The sequence below is a fragment of the Paramisgurnus dabryanus genome, chromosome 6 (assembly GCF_030506205.2).
Source record: "Paramisgurnus dabryanus chromosome 6, PD_genome_1.1, whole genome shotgun sequence".
In the NCBI taxonomy this organism is placed as follows: domain Eukaryota; kingdom Metazoa; phylum Chordata; class Actinopteri; order Cypriniformes; family Cobitidae; genus Paramisgurnus; species Paramisgurnus dabryanus.
Genome location: NC_133342.1, coordinates 43058522 through 43074945, shown reverse-complemented (window position 1 = coordinate 43074945; position 16424 = coordinate 43058522). Strand labels below are relative to the sequence as shown.

The 16424-nt window shown below is 39.2% G+C and overlaps 1 protein-coding gene across 1 annotated transcript; it reads right to left on the bottom strand.

Moving 5' to 3' along the window:
• Window positions 1-767: 767 nt before the first annotated feature.
• On the bottom strand, window positions 768-16148 carry LOC135767186 (uncharacterized). The gene is made up of 9 exons (XM_065276841.2): window positions 16075-16148; window positions 15758-15812; window positions 15292-15395; window positions 13971-14032; window positions 10762-12613; window positions 7801-7893; window positions 3346-3405; window positions 3157-3228; window positions 768-1162 (listed from the first exon to the last, which is right to left on the bottom strand). The coding sequence occupies exons 3-9, from the start codon at window positions 15344-15346 to the stop codon at window positions 927-929; spliced, it is 2430 nt and encodes an 809-aa protein (XP_065132913.1). The 5' UTR covers window positions 15347-15395; window positions 15758-15812; window positions 16075-16148; the 3' UTR covers window positions 768-926.
• Window positions 16149-16424: the final 276 nt, after the last annotated feature.

The following is a 16424-nucleotide window of genomic DNA, read 5'->3' as shown; positions in this document are numbered from 1 at the left end:
TAGAAGCAATAGATTTTGCTGTAATAAAGCTAGAAGGCTTAGTAGATTTTGTAGCACGAACACAATCACGTAGTCAGCCGTTATTGTTGTTGCTGTTACGTGTGACGCTTCCGACACGTGATGTGATGACGTTTTTGCTTCACAAAATATACGGATTGGCTGTACACACGAAACCGCAAGGGTGTCGATTTCAGATTTATCCACTTTAGGCCCCGGTTTCAAAAAATAGCGGTTTCAGTCTCCCAAAACGCCGGATCCGTGTGGATGAAACGCCAATACGATAAAAAATGTGTACGAAAACAGTGAGACACGTCTCCGTGTGGACAGCCCCTTAGACTTGAATCTGTCTGGACTAAGAGATTATGCAAGAAAAATAAAATCACAGGTAAAAGAACATGACATCATGTTTGATTTATTTCTGTGATGTTGTGAGGTACCAGTTAGTTCAGTCCATCATGTTTAATAAAATTTTTGATCATTTTAATAGAATTAACATTTAAAAATTGAAATTTAATAGAAAGTACATAACTTTTAAGAATGATAAAAAACTTTAAAAAACTTTTTAAAAGGAAAACGCCCAGATTTGGGGAATTTAGCTTATTCACCGTATCCCCCAGAGTTAGATAAGTCCATACATAACTTTCTTATCTCTGTGCATGCTGTATCTCTGTCTGACGGAGCCCCCGTTACCTGTAACTCTGTCTTGCTGCATCAGACAGAGTTACAGCACGCACGGAGATGAGAAAGGTATGTATGGACTTATCTAACGGGGATACGGTGAATAAGCTAAATTCCTAAAATCTGGGCATGTTCCTTTAAAACAGATCCTCTCAATATGACAACATTCCCTCTCTGAACTATAAGCTTTTCATTTAAACTTAATATCAACATATAAATGAATAAAGTTAAAGATCTTGAAAAAAAAGTTAAGTGTTAGTCATTTTGCGCTTCAGGGTTACCCCTCTGTTACGGACAAAATCTCTGATGTTGTGTAATGTTCTATTTTGTAGAACTGGCTCGCACTTCTTGCACAGCTCACACTCTCTTAAAGACGCCAGATGACCTTTGGCAATGTGTGGTTTGAAATGCTTTAATACGGCATTGACCTCTGCATTCGACCACGGTCGCCTTGCACCTTTGTCTGGCTTCTGTTTACCACCAACTAAGAACAAACAAGACAAAACAAATGTTTGTTAAAATCACTAACTAGTTTTTGTATTGTGCCTTGCAGGACACCTTTGAATAGAGAGTATCCCAAATTGAATAACAAAATGCCATGTTTCTATCAAAAAGCCAATCTGTAGCTTTCGTTCTTTCTGCTTTGTCTTTTAATTATTTTATGAAGTCATTCAATCTGATCCATATTAGCACTAGAAATTGAGATTCAATTTTGTGAAATATAGGGGTGTAACGATTCAGGTATCGTGTGTCATACAATTTATGGTAACTGTGACCATTCACGGAAAGTAGGGACACAAGTCGGTTCTGGGGAATTAAATAAATGAAATAAGTTGTCTGGGCACACTTTGCACAGTTTGCACTGTGCGTCTGTTTGCCTCTAAATGTCCAATAATTTGCATGTCCTGCCACTCTTTTTCTGCAGCTAAAGAATCCAGCCGTATGTTGTACATAATGTCTGGAGAAAGCTTCTGGCTACAGGACTGTTTCCCATGTAGAGAGTTCTCTTTTCTCCTCGTGTAGTTTACAGTCAAAGTTACAGATTTTCTCTATTTCTCTGTCTTCATCCCTTTCAAATGTTACTACCGATATAGCCTCTGATATCTTACGGTCCAACTCATCTGACGCCAGCCCAATACATTCTTCCTCGTCTTTATCTTCGCTCAGGATATAATTCAGTCTTATGTCGGTTTCATCGTCGCTCAGATCGTCTTCAGAATCAGGGAGCGCTTCTCAAAGTGATCATCCCTATCCCCTTGTAAAAGGAGACTTGAGTGAGTTGAGCAGGTGTGTGTCATTATTTAGTCGTTTGGAATGGACTTGTCAAAGGGAGCGATGTCATTTCCTCATCTTCAGCTGGGATGTTCCCGTGATCAGTGATGGGAATAACAGTGTTATAAGTAATTGGCATTACTAACGGCGTTATTTTTTTACTGACATTAAAATGCTGCGTGTTACTAAAATTGATCTCACTGAAGTGATTTTCACCCGTGTAAGTTCGCTCTCTCAGCCAGACACTGTTTTGCTCTTGTTTGTGTGTTGGGAGATTCATAATTGATGATGATTGGTGTGTGTGTTAGAGGGGGTGGGACAACCACATAGATGATGATGATTGGCTTAATTTCCATCGTTAGCCAACCAGAGGCAGAGTTCACACACAAGCACAGTCCGAAAAAAAAGTCTGAGCAACTTGGTCACTTTGTCGCTAAATTTAGCAACTTTCTATCACTTTAGCGACTTTATTTCAAAAAAGCCATAGGACATATCTAGCTATCTTTTCTGGCGTGGTTGGAGACTTTTGTAGACTGACATGAAAACACACGTCGTTCTCCGGTCGGTCTTCTCGACGAGGAGTGGGTGCTGCTGCTGTGCCCCATCTCAAAGCACTGACAGGCAGCCCAGTCCTCGCGCAGCAATCCCTCCAAATCTCACACAACGGCAACAGGGCAATGGCAAGTACAACGAGTTCAAAGGTAGCGGTTGCAAACACAAAGTATAATAAGCATACTTTTCCATTGTTGAGGTGAAAGGCAAGTTAGGCCTAGGAACAAAAAGTCTCTCCACGTCTGTGGCAGGTAATTCTGATCTAATGAAGCACCTCACATCGTGGTTTCTCTTTAGTGTCCATTTTAGTAATTTAACATAGTTAATATTTGGGGCATCCAAGTTATTTGAAATATTAGATTTTTTTAAGTAACGCAATAATTATTTTCCCTGGTAATTATTTACTTATAATGTAACCCAGTTACTAACTTAGTTACTATTTGTGGGAAGTACTTAGTAACTATAACTAATTCCTTTAAAGTAATATTCCCAACACTGCCCATTACGAACGTGTGTGCATCAGCAGATGTCACTGTTTTAACATCATAAATGTCTTTTTATTTATGTGACCATGAAACGTACGATACGCAGATCATTACACCCCTAGTAAAATATTTTATATTAAATACAAATTAAATTCCAGCTTGACCATACCAATGCATCCAGGAATTGGTCTGTCAGCTGAACTGCATGTAGGTTGTTCGGTGTGCACGTGTGAGTTACTGCCTGAAAAATATGTAAAAACAGAACAGATGCAATTTATTGACATTGTACAGAGAAATAGAAACCTGGTAAAACTTTTTTGATATATTCTATTAGCAAAAAAAAAAACAATCTACATACCATTTTGTCCACATATATTTGTGTCAGTCTCCTCTCTGGCAGATGTGTCCATGTGTTCCTCTGACAATCATGTAACATAAAAGTGTAGGTGATGCATTTTATTAAATTCAGTGCACCCCACTGATGATTAGTGCTGCTGCAATTTAATTTTCTGCAGAGTTGTAGTGAAATTCTCTAGGTAACGACACTAGGGTTGCTCTTGGGAGCCCAAACACCTTTGAGATCTTTGAGAAAAGGCCAATGAAATTGGGGTGTGCAGAATTTGCATGGCTAGCCACATCCCGATATCAGAGTATAAATAGCCTAGCTTAGCATCTGCTCACTCATTCCATTTTGGGGTGCAGCATGGCACAACCAAATGGCCCCTTCTTCTTCGCGACCTTCCAACGTCCAAAATTTTAGGCTGCACTCTCCGTTACCGTTGTCTTTTCTCTATACTTACCAATAATTAACTTGCGTGATTGGGCCTGAGTGATGATTTTCACTGCTGGTAAAAGCTCTCTTAAATCCTCCTGGTATAGGAACCAACATGGAGGATTCAGAGATCCGGGCACGGATGCCAGATCGTGCCTTTCCGTTAAGAAAAAAGATCATTCCTCAAGGTAATCCGCCAGGGAGGAGCTAACACCAGGAGTGTGAATTCTGAGAACCAGGATCTTTTGGGCCAAAAAGGGACCACATGCAAAAGCTGTTCTTTGTCCTCCCTGACTTTGCACAGTGTCTGTGCGATGAGTCTCACTGGGGAAAAAGCATATTTGCTAGGGCATCTGTGCCGAGGGGAGCCTCAGTCAGGGAGTACCAAAGCTGACAGTGGGTCGTTTCCAACGAGGCAAACAGGTTCACCCGTGCCTGGCGGAAGTGACTCCAAATCAGCTGGACCATCAGGGGATGAAGCACAGAAAACTGAATCTTCTTTAGCCTCCTTTAGCACCCTTTAAAATCTCACTTAGATTTAAAAATGAACCCCAAAATTGAAAAAGCTGTCATGAAAATAAAACTTCATAAAAAACCTTTTATTAAGACTGTTTGCCGTGATCTCTAAGGAATTGTTCCATATGTGTGACAAGAGCCTTTGCATCTTCTCTGAGCAAAACCTGTCATGAGAGGACCTGGGTACGAAGCCAGTGCTAAAATCTCATATGTCTAAGTCTCAACCACGTGACCACGGCTGAGGATGCCATATGCTCCAGGAGCCTCTGAAAATATTTGAAATATAGTCATTGTAACAGAGTCCAGATCTACACCAAGAAAAGAGATGCTCTGCACCGGAGAAAGCTTGCCTTTTCCCAATTGACCAGAAAACTTAATCAGTCTAGGTGGCCTAGGACCACATCGCCAGGGCACAGGGAGAGCCCTAAGGAGAGGACCTTGAACTGATATATGCCTGACCCTCAAAGGTGAACTGTAGGAACGGTCTGTGCTTTGGCAGGATTAAGACATGGAAATACACGTCCTTCAGGTCTGAAGCAACAAACGAATCTTGTGCTCTGACACGTCAGTATGTGTTTCAGGGTTAGCATTTTGAATAAAATCTTGTGAAGGGGCCGGTTTAGAATCCTCAACTCCAAGATTGGTTAAGATTTGTCTGCCATCTTCTTGGGTACAATGAAGTATGGGGTGAAGAAGCCCTTCTTCATTTTGGCTTGGGGGACAGACTCAACTGCTCCCTTCCTCAGAAGAGTCGCAACCTCCGCCCGGAGAACAGCAGCATTCTTGCCTCACACCGAGGTAAAGAGAATGCCCCTGAACTTGGGCGGTTGCCTGGAGAACTGAATCACATAGCTGAGCTAAATGGTTCTGAGGAGCCATCAGGAGGAACTGGAGAGGGCTTGACCAAGCATCCAGATACTAGGGGTGGCACGGTTCACAAAACCCTAGGTTCGGTTCGTATCACGGTAGTGATAAAAAAAAGTTATATCATGTAATCATGCACAAACTGAATTTGACTTTAAAGCTCACGTAAAACACGCTGTTTCTGCATTTCTGATGTTAATCTGGAGTACCTATAGAGTGGTATGACATCCTTTATATCTCCGAAGAGTCTTTAGTTTAATCAGATTTATAAAAGAAAGATTAGCTTTACAGAATCTTTCCGATAACGTACGAAAAAATGAAGAAGGAGGAGTTATACCGCGGGAGGAGCGAGTGCGAGTCATGCAACACTATACAACACTGTTTAAACTTATGATTCACTACATGTTTGTGTCATTTTTATAATATGTACGCGACTATTTTCAACATAACACAGAAGTCTTACTTGCCGTGTGCAACTCGTCATGACCCGGTTGGTAAAATCCACCGCATCAAACACACACGCAAAACTCTGTTGCTACCCCGGATAATAAACTATATCCATTGTTTTTATAAGGCTGGATTTCTTTTCCCTACATCCAAAAACATACTTCATCTTTTGTGCAATTTCTGAGTTTTGAAATTAAACAAAGCTGAGTGGCATGATAAGATGTTTGCAAGCTCAAACGTGTCCCGCTGATTGACGGGTGGGCGGGGTTTTCCGGGGGAAGTGCCCATGTAAAGAAGTGATACGTATAGAAAACCCCTGAAACGTCAGTTGGACCTGTAATCGAAAAAAACTTTCCGAAACTTGTACGAACCCTGGCGAAGTGCATTTGGCACAGAAATACTTTGTAACATGCCCAACTGCTGTTTTGACACCTTGCCTACGTTTAGCATGAGGAAACAACTCTATAACTGTGTTAATAAGTCAGAATTCTTGAAATACCATTGAACCCCCCCCTTTAAGCACATTATTTGGACCATCTCTGAGCCATCTCTGAGGAAAGCCAGGTGAGATTTTGATACAGCAAGAGGGAAGACATTGATGATTTCAACATGCTTTTCATTTATTTGGCAAAAAAGGAGAATGTGTATATCCATCTACATGAACTTATGTGCCTTTTTAGCACACAAAGATAACTTGCATTTATCAAACTGTCAACTTCAGTGTAGCTCAAAGATTTATCACTGAGAGGCTGCTTAAATACTGCAGAGAGTATATATGGATGAGAGAGAAACATAACGTTTACACCTGTAATATTTAAATCTGTCTCTTTTGTCCACTTCTGTCCTGAATACTTTGAGGGGCAATTTATTAAATAAGATCGCGCAACTTTCACACGCTAGCAAAATGAAACTACGCGGAAATCAGCCGCTTTAGTTTTATCAATGAAAGGCTAAAAATAAGGTACGTTCATCGTGTTTTCGCAGCAGAAGTCAGAAAAGACGTTCAGTACCTCAGATTAGATAAATGGACGGAGAGAATGCGGTCTCCTGTGGCTGTTCGAACACATTCAACCCGTAGACTGCAGTTCTATATATAGTTTTATTTCCACTGTCATCATAGATAACATGAATTAAAAAAATGTTTCCACACACCAAACTTATACGACGCTGGCGCATCCTCCAACTCCGGGCAGACTTCCTTTTCTCTCCCACTTGCCATTTCTACACGTAAAATAACCTGCAGCAATCACTCTCCACACCAGTCACCTCTTCTTTCGCACGAAAGGGAAACACGCTATCTAAGGTCACATACAGGGCACGAGGCTATTGCGCATGCCATGAACCGTCGAACCGTGCGGCGCACACACGCTCCGAACCGAACGGTTCAGATTTTTTTCATGAACCGTGCCACCCCTACCAGATACCCAGCCAATGGTGCCAGAGGACTGGGCAGACTGGCAGGCATTGTGGTAGGAAGTGAAATATCCTGCAACCCAATCCATGCCTTGTCTACGAGGGCTGCTCTCTGCATCAGTGGTGTATGTGGGAGACTGTGCTCACCAACATGCACTAACTGCACAGAGAGTGCACCCTCTCTCACCTGAATATGAGGAGCCAAACATACCTTAAATCCAACAACGAGGTTCAAAGAGGTGAGTGAAATACTGCTTCTCATGAAGAGACGCTGCATTCGGCTCAGAAGAATAGAACGAGTGAGCAGATGCTAAGCTAAGCTATTTACACCCCAGTTTGATTGGCCTTTTCTCAAAGATCTCAGAGGTGTTTGGGCTGCCAAACAAGCAACAAAAGCAACAAAAGATCATCATCACCATGACTCTAAGCATGTGAGATTAATACAGCCTCGTTACATTGATGCACTGCTTATTTTCAACTGTGGAAATAAGCAAAAGATTTTAAAAGTTGATTGTGCCACGTGGTCCCAATGAAATGGATGTGGGCTTACAATGCGTGAAACTATAGCAGGACACTGATTTTTTTAACCACAAATAAAATAAAAAACACATCTAACCATGGGTGTGTGCACAGGTTGTTGATATAGGGAAAGAGAGGTGCTCCCATACCCGACTAAAAAATAGTTTTAAAAATAATAAAAAAAACCCTAACCTATTGCAGACCATGTTAGTAAGGAAAAGAAATAAGGAAATCTTTACTCTAGTATGCTAAAACGTTTTTGTTAGCATTTAAAATACATACCATTAATTTCATCTGCAGTTTCTGTGTCCAGGGTTGTATCTTCATCACTCTCACTCTCATCGTCGTCCTCATCATCATCATCATCTGTGAAATCTGGACAATCAATGGGAAAGTACCAATTCAATCTTCAGTCAAAACAAAATTCCAACTTTCGTATACTTCATTGTGGCTGGGTTCTTATGCTTACAATGTGATATTGGGTAAAACTAGGCTTTATCATTCAGTGGGGTAGTTGCAAATAATGTACTTGGCATTTCCTTTCATTTTGTATTTCCTCCCCCTCACTGTTTTTGATGTGCGAAATAGAGGTTCAAAATATAAACAAAATATAAATAAACAAGGCAGACAGCGCCTCTTGTTTGTTTTCTTCATTTTCTAAATGCACAAAATTGTGTTGGTATTGTGTGTACAAATAAAAGTAGACCCTTCACAGATTCGATTGCTGTATTGCTATTGTCTATAGGATCATCTATTAGGGATGTATGGATGAGGAAATTAAGCATAAACAAAATTTTCAGTTGAGCTTTTCCTCCTTCATTGTCCGGTCAATGATTGTGCTGTAACAATACACAGCAACATCAGACAAGGGTAAAAGTCTGAATGGTTTAACAACATGTGCAGGTAAAACACAATGCTAAACAGTAAAGCAGTGGGAGGTAAGTATAATCCAAAGGAAAACGGTCTATACACAGGTAAGTATATCAGGGCCTGAAACAATTTTTGACACATTAGGGGTAAACTGTTCATCTTCATTTTTCTATGTCTGCAGATTTTAATGTGTGGTGGTTTTTAAAACAGATTAACAAAAGAGAAAATGTTAAGTACATGCCCAGGTAAGTATATTCCAAAGGAAAATTGGCAACAGTTAAGTACATGCACAGGTATATTCCAATGGGAAAACAGGTACCAGGTAAGTATATTCTTAAAAGAAGAGAGTACCAAGTAAGTATATTCCAAAGGAAATGGGTAACAGGTAAGTAATTCCAAATTGAAAAAGGTAACAGGTAAGTATATTCCAAAGAGAAAAGAGTACCAGGTAAGTATATTCCAAAGGGGTAAAGGTACCAGGTAAGTATATTCCAAAGAGAAAATGGTACCAGGTAAGTATATTCCAAAGGGAAATGGATAACAGAGTATGTTCCAAAGAGAAAATGGTACCAGGTAAGTATATTCCAAAGGGAAATGGATAACAGGTAAATCTATTTCTAAGGAAACGGGTAAATATATTCCAAAGGTAAAGGGGTACCAGTTAAGTAATTCCAAATTGAAACAGGTAACAGGTAAGTATATTCCAAAGAGAAAAGGGTACCAGTTAAGTATGTTCCAAAGGAAATGGGTAACAGGTAAGTACATGCACATGTAAGCATGTTCCAAAGGGAAATGGATAACAGGTAAATATATTTCTAAGGGAAACAGGTAACAGGTAAATATATTCCAAAGATAAAGGGGTACCAGTTAAGTTTTTTCCAAAGGGAAACAGGTAAGTGTCATTGAGCGCACCTTTTTGTGGTTTTGTGTGTTCTGGACTGCGTCTCCCATACTACTGTGCACCCTAATTGTTTGATCACCACCAGCTGTTTGTTATCTATTCATTAGTGTTTCCCTTTAAGTTAACCCTATTTGTTTGTAGATTGTTGCTGTAGTGTTCCTGTTATCTGGTGTCCTGTTGCTGACTGTGGCTCTGGCTGTGTTCTGTGGATTTTTGTTTTGAACTTCATTAAATCTTGCTGCACTTTGATCTTTTGTTTTGAGGTTCATGACAGAAGACTACAGCATTTTTACATCCAGCTGTCCGTTTTTTGTGTTTTCCTCCCTGGAACGATGGAACTCCAGAGTTCTCCCCAACGACTGTGAAGGGCAGGGCGGCCCGACTGTAACAGTTGTGAGCTCCATGCCAGCAGGGAAAGGGGATAACAGACTTTGCCCAAAGTGTTAGGACTGCAGCACTGGGGCTGGGTTGTGAGGAAGCAGCGCTAAAGGAATTTTTTAAATCTTGGCCTGGATGATCCTTTGCCCCAGAGGGAGATGGAGGGACTTAGACTATGTTGGTTAATGCAGTCTGGTAAAGTCATGTCTGTCTGAATCCAATATAGTGTTCCCAGAGATGCCCCATGACGACTCAATGTCCTCAGAGGAGGAGGAAGCCAGTTTGGGAACCCTTGGCCTCTTGCACTTCCGGCTCCGCCCTGGCTCTTTACTCTGTCAAACCCTGTGTTCTGTGGATTTTTGTTTTGAACTTTTCATTAAATCTTGCTGCACTTGGATCTTTTCTTCTGTGGTTTGTAACAGCAAGTATATTCCAAAGGGAAACGGGAAAGGGAAACTTGCAATAGGTAAGTATGTTCCAAAAAGAAAAAGGTTACCAGGTAAGAACACTAAACTAAATCACAAACTCAACATTTTGTTTTTGCCCTCATTTTTCATGCGCTCAACTGAAAAATGTGGAGAGTGGAGTGGCCTTTTACTGTGGCCAGCCTAAGGCACACCTGTGCAATAATCATGCTGACTTATCAGCATCTTGATATGAAACACCTGTGAGGTGGATGGATTATCTCAGCAAAGGAGAAGTGCTCACTTACACAGATTTAGACAGATTTGTGAGCAATATGAGACAAATAAGCCTTTTGTGTACATAGAAAAAGTCTTAGATCTTTGAATCCAGCTCATGAAAAATGGGGGCAAAAACAAAAGTGTTGCGTTTATAATTTTGGTCAGAGTATATTACAAAGGGAAGGGGGTAACAGGCAAGTATGTTCCAAAGGGAAATGTGTAACAGGTAAGTACATGCACAGGCAAGTATATTCCAAAGGGAAAGGGGCAATGGGTAAGTATATTCCAAAGGCAAACGGGTACCATGTAAGTATATTCCAAAGGGAAGGAGGCAATAGGTAAGTATATTCCAAGTATATTCAATTGTGTATTAACTTACTGTAAAATCTTTTCAAACTTATATGAACTTACCTCCAATTTCATCAAGCGTTTTTCCTCTTAGCTCATGCAGCTTTCCTTTCTCAAGGGCAAAAGGCAGCTTGGAAATTTTTCCACTCTGTATTGTGGCATCAGAAAGACGGTAAAAATGTCTGTGCACTGTTATGTCGTGACCCAAAAAGTCCGCCAGCTGATCCATTTCATTGTTCTTTAAATCTAATATCTGAGAAGTAGTTGCCATTTCTTTCCTCAGCGGAGTAGATCGTAAAAAATCTGGTTTTTGGGCACCACATTCATCTGCAAACTTCCTAAGACATTGATGTCCCCTGTAGCATGTGAGGCAGTGAGGAACAGCGAATAAATACTCATTCTTATTGGGCACACCACACTGCTCTCTCTTCATAATCATCAGATTTAAGGACTTCGTCATTTCAGGAGTCAGCAACACTGCCACTTTTCTTCCCTTTTTTCCCTTGAGCTCGACCCGCTCAAAGTACTTGCACAATTTCTGTTCATACTCCGATAAATTCATTTCATTTTGTGTAATTGAACAATCTCGGTCCAGGAAATTTTTAAGCTTCATTTTTGAAACTTCGCCTACTCGTCTCCTATTGAAAAGCACAATCTTGGTCAGCGTTGTTCTTGCAACAGTGGAATAATTCTGCGGTGTTGCTGCCTTCTCCAGTGCTGCAGTTGCTGACTTTGCCTTTTTATCAAGATGCTTGTTAAGCCTCATGATGTCTTTGGTGAGTGGAAGTTTCGTCGGCTTGTTGTATTTTAATTCACTTATAGTGTTTAAAGCACCGTGCGAAATGTATTCAGGCCACTTGGCCCGATAAAGCTTTTGGAAACCATCTAAGGACTTCACTAGGTTTTCATCTTCAGCCATGAGGGCATGGCAGTGAATTATGTCATTTACTTTCACCAGGGAGTGGCCGATTTTTAATGCCAGACTTGGAGTCTTATAGGTGTTATTGTTCTTATCAAACCCTGCAGTTTCTTTCACAGCCTCAATCACATTCAGGAAATTTGATGATTTAACCGCATCCTCTAAAGTTAGGACTGGAGAACTCTTGCGCATTGTCTGTAGAAATCGGCCCAGCTGGCGGATTTTTTGCCGAATATAGTCGTGTTTTGAGGGATCATGTCCATGTTTACTGTAAAGGGACTCTGCAAATCTTAAAAGGCAAAAGTCATTGCGAACAAGTGCAGCAATTTCATCATTGTGCATGCGGCTTAACATCTTAAGCACCCCTTCTTCAACAGCGCTTGAACATGCTGATTTGACTACTGATGCTAAGCCAAGTATTCTCTTCCTGCCTTGGTGGTCATGGTCTGTTGGTCTTGAAGGGCACCTTCTCATGTGTCTCCATAGCTCTGCTCTCAAAAACATGCGCCTACAATGGAGACAATATTCATATTTTTTAAAGCCACCCTGGGCTCTTCTTTTGACTTTAAGCGAACCAGCTCCATCTTTCAGCACCTCACAGTTATGTATGAAGTTCCCTTTGTTTCTAAGTTTCTCTAGCCACTCCTTTCTACTTTTTGAGCGTGCAGGGAAACTTAAAGCTTTGGCGATCTCTGCATTTTCCTTAACATGAACTTTAAAATGTCTAGCTATTTTAAAATGAGCTTTTTTGCAAACAAAGCAAAAATTCAATCCCTTCATTGCAATAGATGTTGAGTCTGTTATGTTTGCAGATGTTTCCTTTGCAGTTATTCCACTCATGTGACTTATATCCATCATTGATGATTCTTTCTCTGTCAGAACTGTAGATTTTTCCAATCTGCTTGGTGGTTCATCATCTTCTGAATCGGTTTCTGAAGCTGGAACATATTCTGGATCATTATCTGATATGTCCTCTTCACTTGTTTCAGTTTCATTCTAATTCAAAGATAACAAAACAAAAAGTAAGGCATACATAACACACACATAAAACATTACAATGACACCATATTGAAGCATTGCAATGTACAACATTTTCCGTTGGAAACTCCTGAGTTAGCAATTTATATCACTGATAATCCATAATGGCTTGATAAACAAGCATTTTGGATAGGTTTTGGCGATGTGTACCAAACTGGCATCAGGCAATGTCTACAGTGAAACATTTCAATGGACAATGATATTGGGTAGTGCGCGCAGTTATACAAGTCAGACACATCACTTTTGTGTGCTGTGCAGAAATTAAGTCACAAGCATCTTCACACAAATAGTTCATCCAAAAATGAAAATTACACCATAATCTCAACCATAAGACTCCACATAATTCATATGATGTAAGCTGCATCGATTTGCTTCAGAGGACTTATTCCTTTAAAATATAGGAAATTATTCCTTTAAATATTCAGATAATTTTGGTCATTTAAATATAACTAATACATTATTCAAACTGTAAAGGTATACTTTTGTGTAAACTCGTAACAGCAGCACTTTGTGCATTTGTAATAAATAAATAAATAAATAAATGAATAGGGTACGCTTAGTCTGTCACTGTCTCACCAAATACCTCCCTGAAACCAGTCACTAAAATGAACAAACTCACAAGAGATATGTATTAAGAAAGCTTGAAGTGTCTACTAAATTATCAAAATGTTAGAAAAATATACATATTTCGTAATTGTTATGGGACAAAACTGAGGCAGATGGTGAGTGAAACTAGTCTTTACAACGTTCGACCAGGCCGTTGGTCTTGGGATTGTAGACAGTGGTCCTCAACTGCTTTACCCTGAGGAGAGCAGGAAGAGACCCTGGGCGATGGCCTTGGTGGTGGCCTTCCTGAGAGGCTCTGCTTCGGGGTGCCACAGTAAACAATAGGGCTGTTACGATATTAGCTTTTCCACACCTCGGTTATTGTGGCCAAAATTATTCGCAATACTGATATGCCGTGATATCTATAGAAACCTTTTAATGGCAGCATTTTAATATAAAATTGTTTGCGTTCAGCTAAAGGAAGGAAGTTATACATTTGGCATGTATGACATGAAGTTGAGTAAACTATAAAATAATTTTTCATATTTGGATGAACTATTCAGATGATTTTAAAGTTCAGAGTTTATCAGGGTTGCCTATTAGACTTTACCATGTTACTTTGATGCTAAAATATATTATTTAGTTATTAATTTAACATTAAATTCAACTAAACTAAAAGGTAATGTTATAAATGGTGGTCTGTTTGTCTCACTTCTCTGTATTTGAGAGTGTCAAATGCTTTGAAATGTCACAAAAATAGAGTACTTACCCAACTGTTTTGTATTTCTTCTTTTTTATGGTAACAGTACACATGCCATGTAGTAGTGCACACTGTTTAAAAAAATAGAATGTTTAATTGGAAAATTCATAAATAAAACAAAGCACTTATTAGTAAACCTAAAATAACACCTATTTGGATATTACAATAAACATTTCCACAGGAAGCTGTCCATGCAAATGAACTGGATGGATAGATGGATGGACAATTGATGCTGTCTCTCAATGAATTTTATGTGTATTAGTTTTTATATATTATCATGTTAAAAACATTTAAAAATTGCCTATTGCCTACAGATTAATGTTTTTTTATCCAACTGGTGAAGAACAGGCTATTAGCATTTAATTTGCGCAGTAGGTAAAATGATGTATGAAAACAGCTCAAGAGCAAAACATGTTTGTGATAGGCCTACACTAAAACTTGTGTAACAATTAGGGGTTTTTTAAGGACGATGTCATAACGCACAACATTTTATTTCACAGTTTTGAAAAAAAAATTCTAAAATGTTATTTCAATTATTTTTCTAATAATTTTTTAATGAGTTATATCATAATGTTATTGTTGTTTTATTTGGTTATTTTATCTCTATTTAACAAAACAAAATTGTAGTCAGTTTGAAAACCTTGCGCCACCTGGCGGTAGTTTCGTATACGACTTTAACACGCAACTGAATTAAACTTAACTACGTGGCCCTGCAGCGGCGGTACATGCGGCGGTAGTAGGCGTTTTGGTTGGCCACCTACTGTACAACAATAGATATGTAGATTCCCTATTAAATTGCGGACTCATCTGCATGCTTGGAACGACTGAATGAGGAATCCACCAACACATATCTATGGGTTCAACAATGCGCATGAGAATGTGGGCATCTATCGTTTTTCCTCCGTTTACACTGAAACACAACTGCAGCATTTTCAAAAGTCTCAATTTTTAAAGTTGGAAAACGACAGAGTAGTGTAAACAATAAGCGTAACGGTTTTAAAACTAAAATCCACTAGTGTAAACGGGGCCCAAGTCGAATTCCATTAAGTTGGCTTTCTCATGCCTACTTAATAACATGCCTTTTAAGTTGCATAGTAACCGGACCATGATTATGAGCCCTAATGCTAGAAAATATTCCCATTACTTGCCCTGTGCTCCCCTTTATGTGGAAATAGTATGTCATCACAATTCGTACCTTTAAGCCAGATAGCCAAACATGGTTTTATCATTTCTAAACATATGTAATATGTTGTTCATTTGCCATTTATGTATTTGTTACCAATACACCTTTCAATATGAAAAAAAGTCCCATGTGAATTTTAATACTAACCTTGACATTTCAGCCCCCACCACTTCAGCGGGGAAAATGGTCCATAACTGAGCATTTTTCTAAAGATGACATCTCCTCTTTGACAAGCTGATGTGTCTTACAACCTAGACAAAACAATTTCGGAAATTAATCATTTAATTTGTGTTCATTATGCAAATGTAATATTACATTTCAGAAATCTGTGAATGTTTAGATAAATCAGTTGTGCATAGGTTGAGTGTAGGTAGAAGTTCCAATACCAGTATTTTGAGTTCATTAGCTGGCAGTGAGTTAACTTTTGTATATAAAATATTGATTGATTTAAAGCAAAGACAGATAAAACATACCATGAACATACAATTTGTTTTATTTAATTGTAAATAATATCTTGTAATTAGGCACCTTAAAATCTTCATTTATAAGTAATATTGAATGCTTCAACAATATTCCAGAGTGCCATGTAATATATTGTGATAAACCATCTTACCCTGACAGGCACTTGCTGGCTTCTTGACTTGCTTCTGGGAATCAGGTATTATTTCCTGCAGATGAATGAAACCTTCATTAAACAGAACAATATACTGATGACTGAAAGACATACCATAGCCAGAATCATAGGCAAAAACACCAACTGAGAGACAGGAAAAGAGACAGGCAGGAAAAGAGACAAGAAGAAATACAGGCAGGCAGACAGACAGAGACAAGAAGAAATACAGGCAGGCAGACAGACAGGAATAAATACAGGCAGACAGACAGGAAGAGAGACAGGCAGACAAGATTCAGGAAACAAATATATTGACAAACCTCTGTAGAAGGTACGCGAGTAGACACAAGCTGACTCTGATCTGTAGTGAAAGTTAAGGGCTGATGAAGACTCTGAGAAACAGAAACAAAACACCGAACAAACTTATAACAATGTAATGTTTTAATTTAATAGATTATTGCTAGAGTGCAATTAATTACAGACATACAGGAAGAGAGACAGAGAGACAAGATTCAGGAGACAAATATATTGACAAACCTCTGTAGAAGGTACGCGAGTAGAAACAAGCTGACTCTGATCTGTAGTCAAAGTTAAGGGCTGATGAAGACTCTGAGAAACAGAAACAAAACACAGAATAATGTAATGTTTAATAGATTATTGCTAGAGATCA